Here is an 11,821-nt window from a genome sequence, read left to right on the forward strand (position 1 = left end):
ACATTCTTCTTCTCTCTAAAGAGGTCACATGGAAGACCAACAATGTAACAATAATGTGTTGTCAACCCATCTGTAAACTTCTACAACCACCAGGGGGCGTGGTATGGGGGTACTTACTAAGAAAACTGAGGGTGTCTTCTTTCTTGAGGGGGCAGTAATGAGCATGACATGCACTGATGCAGCATTTCATCTTTATTGTGGAGGAAAATGTTTAACATCTTACATCTTTATGAGCAAGCGAGAGAGCGATACATGGCTGGTGTAGCATTTTTAAGTAATCAAAACATTCTGCCTTTATTGTCAGTCAAAACTTTAAAGACAGCTATTCAGAGACTACTTTAAAACCAACAGGCAATCTTTATCTACATGAGATGGGGCTAATAAAATCACCTTGAAACTAAAGGAACAATTGAACTAAACATTTTGTAAATCATGTCAGTGAGTCTGAAATTGTTGCCATGATGCCAGGTCTCTCTTGGAAATTAGATTTTTAATCTCAATGAGATTTTTTTTACCTGGATAAATAAAGGACTAATAATAACTAAGGACACAAGAAAATATTCTGCTAAAAATTGACTGGAGCCTTTTCACAGGACAACAAAAGCTTATAAAGACCATCTCTTCCTCACATTTGGGAAACAGCACATAATTTGTGAATCAAAGGGCTGAGAGTAATGCTCACAACTGGAGTCAGATCCAATTCATCCTCTGAAACTCCAGGTGCAGGAGTGAAACGAAAATGCTGCAGGAGGGTGGTGAAGAAGAGGAAGAGCTCCATCCTGGCCAGACTCTCTCCGAGGCAAATCCTGCGACCTGCAAGAGATGAATAATAATCAATTGTCCTGTGAAGAGATGTACCTCAGTGGTAATGGCTGAGCTCACAAACCTGCAGAAAATGGAATGAAGGCATCTCGCTTGACAAACTTTTTCTCTTTGTCCAAGAAATGAGCAGGATAAAAGCTGTGAGGCCTCTCCCACTCACTTGGATCATGCAGGACAGATGTCAAGAGAGGAAACACTGTGGTTCCCTGCAGATAACAGCTGATTTCAGAGATGCACAAAGTACAAAACGTACTAAGACAACACATAAAAACAGCACATACTTTTGATTTGGATTCAGTTTCAAATTTTCCCGTATTCCTGTGATTGCCCGTCCAAGATGGCATCAAGCTTCTGTTTTGTGCACTCAGTAAACTGATAACAACTGTTCCCACTCATGCTTGCTCTTTGCGTCTGCACTTAGGTTTTTTGTAGCTTTAGAACTTTGGCACCTCAACTCAAAGTTAATGCAGGACGATCCAGGATGTAGTTACATTATCTCAAAACATGGCTTGATGCCGAGCAGATTCGAATAGATAACAATTAGTCTAACCTTCTCAATAAAGTGACCCTGAAAAGTGATGTCTCGGGTGGTTTTGTGAGGAAGTGCAGTGGGGACGATGCTGCTCAGTCTCTGTATCTCATGGATGACAGCATCAGTGAAGTGAAGGTTTTTCCTGTCAGCAACCTGCACCTGTCGATCTCCTATGACCCTCCTCAGCTCCTCCTGGACCTCATCTAGAGCATAAAAGTAACAGTAATTGAATTTCATCCCTATTAGAATCCTCTGGAGTCTAAACGAGAACAGTGGACACATTACACTTGTGTTACACTGACAATAACACTCCAGTATATTTGATAAATGTATGCTTATTGTGATATTGCTCTTGTGACATGTGTCATGTGATTTCCATTAAAAGTGTATTCAAGTTTATTGAATTATTTGAGCTCCTCACCCTGTATCTTCGGATATTTGGCCATTAGCAGAAGTCCCCATCTCAGTGTAGTTGATGTTGTCTCAGTGCCGGCAGCAAACAGATTCATGACTGTTATCAGAAGATTATCATCATGGAAGTGACTGTTGGTAATCCCAGATTCCTGCACATAGACATTTAACAGCAAAGTCACTCAAATCATTCTAATCCCAAAGTTGGATGGGGGTTGCACAGTAGAAAAAGAAGTGTCAAGGCACTGAACAGTAACGAGGATGTAACATACACCAGAAGAATTACAAATGATCAATAGTGTTCGCATACATCTGCTGGGTGATAAAGGTATTAGGATGCAACACAGTTGTTTTGTCTTAACCATAGCTGAGCAGGATAAGGCACAGTTTCACCATCAGCTTAAGTTATTTATTCCTGAACACAAGTTGAAAGATAATAGAAAGTCCAACCTCAAGATTTTGTTTGCGGACCAGAAAGGCATCCACAAAGCCTCTGCACATCTGTGGGTTCAGAGTCTCTTTTAAGCGATGGAAGAAGGCACGGTTTTGCATTTTATTGGCAGCAGCCAGTTTGAACCCTTCGTTCCTATCAGCAGTCCACTTCAGGATTGATGGAAACATTTCATACATCTGTGAATCATCAAATATACATCTGTACATAAAATACCATTTTTCATGTACAAAGGTTATTGAGTTGTACCTTGAAAAAATCTGTAACTCCATAAGTGTCACAAAGTAGGAATCAATACCTGTATTGAGGGACTTCCACTGAGTCTGACAAATCTGTTTGTTCGATCTACCAAAGATGTAAACTCTGGATCATTATATTCAAATCTGCTGCCATAGACGATGGAGCAGATAATATTAGAGACTGCACAGTTAATTGATTGGGTTGTATCAAACGCTTCTCCTGTAGCAAAACAAACACATACAGTCAGTATAAGTAATTGGACCATTAATTCAATTCAGTTCAAACAAATGTGATAATTTTTTTACCTTTAAATTTCTTAAATACTTCAATGAGATGTTGACATTCCTCAATTATTTTGTCCTCACATGCTCTCTTGCCCATTCCAAAGTCTCTCAGTTTAGTCAATGCAAAGCGTCTCATTTCTCTCCATGAGTCACCATTGGACCACAGAACTCCTGAGAGTGGTCATATTTTAGTTTGACAGTAGCAAAATAGAAAAAAAGCTAAAAGATTTTAAGAAAAAATTTTATTCCTTTACCATGCTCTTTGGTTAATTCATGCGCAATGTTCGTTGGACTTCTGTCTCCAAACACATCATCATAGTCTACAAGTGCCTGCTTCACTGTCTTGTATCCTGCTAGGACCACCACCTTTTTAGGTCCCAGATAGACCGTGAAGACTGATCCATATTTCTTGGATAACTAAGAACAGAATATTTTCATATTTTCACACACATCAAAGAAACCAAAGCTAAAAAGCTGCCTGGAGAACTGTATCTGCAACATAGTTCAATTACTTTCTCACCTCCAGCAATGTTTTGTAAGGTCCTTTCAGGTCCAGTTGCAGCAGGTTCCCCAGCACAGGAAGTGGTCTGGGTCCTGGAGGACCCTTTTGTTTTTTTTGAGAATTGAAGCTTGGAGTGACGATGAAATAGACGAGGAGGCTGACTGTCAGTGCCCCCAACAAGAAAGCAGAACTGAACGATTGGAGAAAGACATCTAATATCCCCATGGCTGTGAAACTAATTCTCTGCTATGAGTTCTTTGTACTGAGAGCCCAGAGACTTAGTGCTTTTTGCGTTGTCTGCCAAATTTCAGTCCTGTACTGTGCAGCATATAATACAAGGTGTGACAGTAACAGAGCAAAGGTCCTCTATGAAAGAAATAGTAAATCATTAACGTTGCAGTTGATACTTTGGTCTGTAAAATAAATGGAAAAACATTAACAAACCAACAAAATAAATTAAACACAGAATAAAAATATCTACTTGGATGTTAGAATAATTTTTGACAGAAGTGAGTATATCTGTTAAAAACGTAATAATAATTTTCATTTTTGGTAGATTTTAGCATTAAAATTCAGGGTTGCCATGGCCGTTCTATCTATCTATCTATCTATCTATCTATCTATCTATCTATCTATCTATCTATCTATCTGGCAAGACTGCAAACATGACAGCTATATGTATGTATGTATGTATGTATGTATATATATATATATATATATATATATATATACATACAAGACAAGGAAGCTCCTGACCATGCATGAAGGGTTTCACTCCAAGTCCAGCACCCGGAGGCTGTATGCTAAGTGGAAGGAAAGAGGCCGGGGACTGGTGAGTGTCAGCACCACAGTCCAGGATCAGACATGAACATCCACTAACACATCAGGTAGAAGGCCCCAACCCAAGAAAGAGGAGGAAGAGGAGGAACCATCATGGAAGGACAGGCCCCTGCATGGTGTGTACCACCGGCAGATAGAGGAAGTGGCTGACATCCAGAAATCCTACCAGTGGCTGGACAAAGCCAGACTGAAAGACAGCACAGAGGCACTAATCATGGCAGCACAGGAACAAGCTCTGAACACAAGATCCATAGAGGCTGAGGTCTATCACACCAGGCAAGACCCCAGGTGTAGACTGTGTAAAGATGCCCCTGAGACAATGCAGGACATAACAGCAGGGCACAAGATGCTAGCAGGCAGGGCATACACGGAACGCCACAACTAAGTGGCTAGCATAGTAAACAGGAACATCTGTGCGGGGTTTAACCCTCACCCCAATAAGGGAAATTTAAAACTGTTGGTTAAGGGTAAATGTAACTTCAAGCGTAAACATCAATTGGAGCTCACTAAAATTAATATTGAATCCGTGTGTAACTTTGCCAAAATGATGTCAGACTCTTTAGTTTTCTCTGGTCCCCTCCCCAATCGCACCATTCCTTAAATTGCTGGCTGTCTGAGTGGTGTCCACAAAATGATGTGGGCTTTATAGATAATTGGAGAAAACCTGGTCTTGTTAGGAGAGTCGGCATCCATCCCTCTTTGGATGGAGCTTTTATTTCTAGAAATCTCGCCAAATTTATTAAATCTCCCAAAATGTGACTATGCAGAGTTAGGATCAGGAAGCAGAGTTGCAGGCTTAAACGCCTCTCTGTAGCTTCTCTCCTCCCATTGTCCCCCCAAAACCCCATCCCCTTATCGACATGGCTCCCCTTAGAGAGCCAAACCAAGAACCAGCAAAAAAACAACAACTTAACAATAAAAAAAAATCACAAAGAAAGAACAATACAGTATCCACATCTGCACCAGAGAGTAACAGTGAAACAGTGAAATGTGAAATGTCTCTCTCTTCTAAGTCTCTGTTAGTACATGAGTTAATAATTGATCAACAAATCAATTTACAGAAACCTGGTTACAGCAGGATGATTATGTTAGTTTAAACGAATCAACACCCCTGAGTCATTCTAACTATTAGAATCTAAGTGCCAAAACCAGTCTTATTTGTAATCATCTATCATCCACCTGGGCCTTACACAGAGTTTCTGTCTGATTTCTCAGACCTTTTATCTGACTTAGTGTTAAGCTCAGATAAAATAAATATTGTGGATCATTTTAACATCCATGTAGATGCTAAAAATGACAGCCTCAACATGCATTTAATCTGTTATTACACTCAACTGGCTTCTCTCAAAATGTGAACAAACCCAGCCACCACTTTAATCACACTCCGTATTTGTACTTGTAGTGTATCGAATCTTTATTTTAAACATGTTAAAATAGTACAACAACAACAACAACAACAATACAGAAAAAAGAGACAAACAAATAAAGAAAGCAGAACAAAAGGAAAGCAAGGCAATAATAAGCACAAGCTTATTTAATGCCCCCCCTTTCGACTATTTTATTTATGTTTTATATATTTTATAAATATTTTTAGATTTATTAATTAATAGTCTACACTTTTTCTTCCTGCTTATGCCTTGCCCATGATAAATTCTTCATTACAATTACATTACACGTTACATGTAGTTTATTTATCTTTTTTAAATGATATATATCCCAGTAACAACACGTCAAAAGATATACAATTTACTGATATATATACTTCTATAGACATACTTCTGAACCCACACACATATATACACCACGCTATTGTGAAAATATTGGGTGAGAACACCCAGTCGAGCCCTACCTCCTCCCTGTACTTTGCAAAAACCATGTTTTTAAAACCGAGTCATGCTGAGACATTGCTTCAGTTCTTCAAGTAGTCTATTCCAAAGCTTCACTCCACACACAGAGGTGAAAAAACGTTTTAGTGTTGTACAGATTAATTAATGCTTCAATACAGGGAGGCTTGCCCGATGGCACTTACCGAGACGTGGCTGACCGATGTGGACGGTGACACTTCACTGCGAATCAGCGGCTTTGGGACTAATGTCTGGACAAAAAACAGTTGTGTTGCCCTTCAGGGGTGTTTTGATTGCACTGACTGGTCCTTGTTTCAAGAGAGCACTTCTGATTTGGATGAACTCACTGATGCGGTGTGTAGCTACATCTCTTTTTGCAAAGACTCTGTAATTCCAGCTAGAGAATTTAAGACTTCCCCCAATAACAAACCTTGGCTGTCTAAAGATATTAAGGATCTGATTCTTAAAACGAAAATTGCTTTTAACAAGGGAGACATTCCCACTGTGAGAATACTGAGGAAGGAGGTGAGGGCCGCAATACAGATTGCCAAGATGAGGTACAGAAATAAGATTGGGGGAAAACTCCACAGTAACAACCTCAAAAGAGCTTGGCTTGGTATGAAAACAATGGCAGGGCTACAGATGAAAGGTAAAAGTAATATTACCTTAGAGGGGTTTACCTCTAAAAACATCTGGCAGACAGTCTTAACAGTTTTTACCTTCGTTTTGAGAACTTTGACTGTTCTAGGCAGACCAGCACACTGAGGGAAAAGACTATCACTCCCCCATCATTTTGTATTGATGAGAAGAGGGTAGCTAATCTCTTTAGACACACTAAAAGTAAGAGTCCTGGACCTGACAACATGTGTGGACAGGTACTGAGAACTTGTGCTGATCAGCTGAGTGGGATTTTTCACCATATTTTCTCACTTTCTTTAGAGCTACAGACAGTACCTAAGATTTGGAAACATGCTGTCATTGTTTCTGTTGCTAAGGGCAGAGCCTCTGGCTCTGACTTCTTTAGTGAGGAAGTCATTTGAGAAGATAATTGGAAGGAGATTTTAATGCATGTTGAACACCATCTTGACCCCTTCCAGTTTGCCTATAGAACAGGAAGAGGTGTGGAGGATGCTGTTGAAACACTCTCGTATTTCTTGTATGAGCATCTTGAGGCCCCTCACACCCATGTAAGATTATTATTTGCTGACTTTTCATCGGCATTCAATCCGATTCAACCCTTCTTACTTGCTGGCAGGCTTTACAATCATTTTAAACTTGATACTAGTCTGGTCAGCTGGGTGACAGACTTTCTGACTAATAGGTCACATTGCGTGAGGGCGAATCATGTGTTTTCTGATGTGCTCTCCTGCTCTACTGGATCACCCCAGGGTTGCTGCCTCTCTCCCCTTCTGTTCATTCTTTATACAAATGAGTGTCGCAGCAATTTCACGAACAGACACATCCTGAAGTTTGCTGATGACACAGTGATCGTCAGTCTTCTAGTGGGAGACGAGTCGGGCCATGGACAGGTTGTAGTCCTTCCTTTCACTTAATTTGTCAAAAACTAAAGAAATGATTATTGATTTTAGGAAGTCCTCTTATAGCTCATCACCTACTATCATTAAAACTGCTGAAATCGAGATTGTTGAGAGTTACAAATATCTAGGTGTGGTACTTGACCATAAACTGTATTTTGAATCTCATTGTCACAGTGAGGTTCACCGGTATGTTAGTTAGAGCAGGACCCAAGAGCAAACATAGGCAAGGAGACATGATATGAGTTAACAAAAGGCGAGCGTTTATTATGGCTGATGACAAAAGGCTAAACAGACTATGAAAAACCTATGACACTGAACGCCATGCGAGACTATGAAACTGTGATAAAGCTATGAAACTTTGAAAACTGATTCCATGACTGTGACTATGAGAACTGTGATGACTATGACGAGACATAACTGGGAAGGTTACACAGACGACGCGACACAGACTGAATGAAACACAGAGACTAAATACACATAAGGGAAGATCAAGGGAAGTGGCCACACAAGGGAGCACAGCTGACACCTGTGAACCTAATGGCAGGACAGGGGAAGTGAAACTAAATACAATGAACAAAGAACACTGGACTCTTTCAAAATAAAACAGGAAACATGGAGTAGTAGACATGACACAAGGGGAACCTGATAAACCATGAACTAAACTGCAATCTAGGCCTGACCGAATAACTAGAAAACTGAAAAGAAACTGGAATACAGATGAAATAACAAAATAACATGAAACTCAAAAGACTGGGTCGCATGACACAGGACCATGACACTCATACTGATGCCACTACTAAAAAAGTTCAACAAAGACTGTTCTTTTTAGGGAAAATGAAATCTTTTAATGTCTCATCTGAGATGTTGTCTTTGTTTTATGGAAGTTTTATCCAATCTGTGATGTCCTTTTGTATCGCTGCCTGGTTTGGTAACCTGACGGTGAAGAATAAGAATTGAGGTTGGGACTTCTGGTAAAAACTGCTAGCAAAATTTCAGGGACTTTTGGCCATCTACAATAAAAATGTGCTTATAAAGGCTCATTCTATTATGAATTGTTTGAACCATCCACTTCACAGTGAGTTTGAGTTGTTGCCTTCCGGCCGTTGTTTTAGAGAACCTCTGAGGAAGACTAAAAGACTCCAGGTTTCTTTTATCCCTACTGCATCTTGTCTCCTTAATGGCAAATAACCATCCTTGGACTTTCTATCACTACTATTGTCATTATTATTTTATATTATTGTTCTGTTTACTTTTATCCTGCTGTCAAACTAATCTTCTTTGTCTGTTTTATGATACATACAGGTTTATGAGTGTAAATGTGCTTTTCTTGATTTCAGCAATTTTGACAATTGATTCAAATTGTAGATACCGAATAAAAATAAAACTATTTAAGACCAGTGTTGGTCAAGTTACTTGAAAAAAGTAATCAGTAACTAATTACTGATTACTTCCCCCAAAAAGTAATCCTGTTACTTTACTGATTACTTATTTTTGAAAGTAATTAATTACTTAGTTACTTAGTTAATTTTTAAAAACGATTTAGAACCTGAATAGGTGATAAAAGCAATAGATCTTTCAGCCCAATTCTACTTTTTCTGCATAATCCATCATAGAAAATGTAATCAAATGGAAAAGTCTCTTTTTAAAACTTGTTTTATCAGTTTTAATCTTTTAACTTTATGCATCAATCAAAAATGTAATTATATGCAACATTCTCTGACTGGAAGAAATTTGTTTAATATTTAAACCTATTTTCTGCACATTCCAGCACATAAAATAAAATATTTTTTTTGTGTTTACACTCACTCTTTCAAAAAAAAAAACAGAGCAGAAAATAAATAAAGTCAAAGACTAGCGGTCCTGTTGCTCTATTTTCACCTGTAAAGCAGGAGTGGGGTAGGCGGAAGTTTACCCTGGTGCAGGTGTGCCGCAGAGGTCAGTTGAAGAATCCGCGAGTTTCTCTGTGAGTTTCCCATTACGTCGTAGCGCACTCAGTGCTTGCTTGAAAGTTTAGGGGTTTTTTTTCGCTGTAAAAAGAAGTTTTCTTCCCACGCACAACGGACACTAATGTTTTTGTCACTTTTTATGGAATCAAACTCAAAATAAGGTCAGTACTTCCACGCTTTAAACGCTGCCTGCTCATACTCTCTCCTGCACTCGATATATTATCCATTGTTGATCTGCACACAGCTGTTGTCACAAACGTCGCACTCGCTTACGTCACTGTCATGAGACATCCTCGCAAAAAACTCACGGTTTTAGTAACGCAGCTTTCCTATGGGAAAGTAACGGTAATCTAATTACCGTTTTTGCAATAGTAATCCCTTACTTTACTCGTTACTTGAAAAAAGTAATTGGATTACAAGTAACGTGTTACTGCCCATCTCTGTTTAAGACAAATATTTACCAAGAACATCTGTACCTCTCCGCAAAGCGAGGAAAAAAGACAAGCAGTGCCCTTTGGACCAAAGAAACAGATTCTTCTAAGGAATCATTAAACGCTCTCATTGTGAGTTCTGAGACTTCACAGACCTCACACAACGGGAGTTTGGGTCACTTGCTTGGAAATTGGTTCAATATCTGTTGGTGAAGACTTCCTTCTTCGACATACATGGGACTCAATGAGCAGTTTAACTTTTAAAAACTTGAATGACAGATCTCCAAGTATTAACAACTTTGAAATAATACAATTCAATCCAATTCATTTTTATTTATATAGCGCCAAATCGCAACAACAGTCGCCTCAAGGTCTATTAACACATAGTGAGTGAAACAGGTGACTGAAAAGGAAAAACAATGCCTATTGCAGCATAACTAACGGAGGATTCAGGGTCACCTGATCCAGCCCTAACTATATGCTTTAGCAAAAAGGAATGTTTGAAGCCTCATCTTAAAAGTAGAGATAGTGTCTGTCTCCTGAATCTAAACTGGAAGCTGGTTCCATAGAAGAGGGGCCTGAAAACTGAAGGCTCTCCCTCCCATTCTACTTTTAAATACTCTAGGAACCACAAGTAAGCCTGCAGTGTGAGAGCGAAGTGCTCTAATAGTGTGATATGGTACTACAAGGTCATTAGGAAATAATGTAAAAATAATCCAATACACATCACAAATATTGTGATGAGAAAGCTTCAGTTCTTGTTCACACTGTAATGAACATATGTCCCCACAAAATATTAAATGTCAAGTTGCAACAGCTACTGATTTAAGTAATTTAAAATCAGTGTCACAAAGTATGAATTAAACTGTGAAGTGGGCACATGCCAAACATCATGGCAAGCGCTGGAAAGGGTGGCAATGGTGTGAGCATTAGGACATTACAGCAGCATGTCTCAGTGATTTCACCCACAGATAACAAAAACAAACCAACAAACAAACAACAACAACAACAACAAAACATTTGGCCCACAGTCTGTGTGTTTTTGTCTTTCAGAATTGAGAATGAGTCACACAATATGAAAAATCCAATCTGTCAAGATGAACAGCTTAAACAGCTGCAAGTGTGGTTCATGAGTTAATCATATCACTAAGTTAAAAAGTGAAGGGGGCAGATAGAAAGTACCCCAAAAAGTCTGGTAACCATTTATGTCAACACAAATAATGGAAAAGGGTATTTCAACCCTTTTGAAATGTTCCCCATTTCTCTAGAGAGGTGACATGGCTGACCAACAATGCTAACAATAATAATATTGTTTTGCCAACCCACCTGTAAACCTCTACAGCATTGTGGGTATTTGCTAAGAAAAGTGAAGGAGTCCTCCTTTGGGAAGGATACACACAGTGTTGTCTGGACAGTTTGAATTATCAAAATGATCTAGAGAGGGCAGTAATGAGTATGACATACACTGTTGCAGCATTTGATCTTTATTGTGGAGAAAAACCTTTAACATGTTACATCTTTAGAGCAAGTGAGAAAATGATACATGTGCTGTTGTAGCATTTTTAGATAATCAAAACATTCTGCCTTTATTGTCAGTCAAAACTTTACAGACAGCTATTCAGAGACTATTCTAAAGGAAACAGGCAAATGTGACATCTTTACCTACATGAGACTGGGCTAATAAAATTACCTTGAAACAAAAAGGAACAAATGAACTAAACATTTTGTAAATCAGTGACTCTGAAATAAAGGACACAAAATGACAGAAGGCAATATTCTGAAAAAAAATTAGGCCGATTTATTTTCACAGGGCAACAAACGCTTTTAAAGAGCATCTCTTCCTCACATTTGGGAAACAGCAAATAATTTGTGAATCGAAGGGCTGAGAGTAATGCCCACAACTGGAGTCAGATCATTTTGGAATAAACTGAGGTGAATCTTTTAACCAGGAGACATATATTTTTAGAGAATATCTGTTCC

At 38.9% G+C, this 11,821-nt stretch overlaps 1 protein-coding gene across 1 annotated transcript; it reads right to left on the minus strand.

Moving 5' to 3' along the window:
* Positions 1-183: 183 nt before the first annotated feature.
* LOC146372154 (cytochrome P450 2K1-like) lies at positions 184-3,559 on the minus strand. Its single transcript, XM_084952999.1, has 9 exons — positions 3,261-3,559; positions 2,995-3,157; positions 2,762-2,911; positions 2,515-2,675; positions 2,216-2,395; positions 1,776-1,917; positions 1,373-1,557; positions 887-1,028; positions 184-813 (listed from the first exon to the last, which is right to left on the minus strand). Exons 1-9 carry the CDS (start codon positions 3,465-3,467, stop codon positions 626-628), a joined length of 1,518 nt encoding a protein of 505 aa, XP_084809125.1. The 5' UTR covers positions 3,468-3,559; the 3' UTR covers positions 184-625.
* Positions 3,560-11,821: the final 8,262 nt, after the last annotated feature.

The sequence above is a fragment of the Perissodus microlepis genome, chromosome 15, assembly GCF_051167445.1.
Source record: "Perissodus microlepis isolate ML-2025 ecotype Zambia chromosome 15, ASM5116744v1, whole genome shotgun sequence".
In the NCBI taxonomy this organism is placed as follows: Eukaryota; Metazoa; Chordata; class Actinopteri; order Cichliformes; family Cichlidae; genus Perissodus; species Perissodus microlepis.

Excerpts from the sequence above, each read along its gene's own strand:
- LOC146372154 (XM_084952999.1), bottom strand. The coding sequence starts at position 3,467 with ATGGGGATATTAGATGTCTTTCTCCAATCGTTCAGTTCTGCTTTCTTG. Across the intron at positions 1,918-2,215 it reads TCCGCAAACAAAATCTTGAG|GAATCTGGGATTACCAACAG; the intron begins GTTGGACTTTCT and ends GTCTATGTGCAG. Across the intron at positions 1,558-1,775 it reads CAAATATCCGAAGATACAGG|ATGAGGTCCAGGAGGAGCTG; the intron begins GTGAGGAGCTCA and ends TTTATGCTCTAG.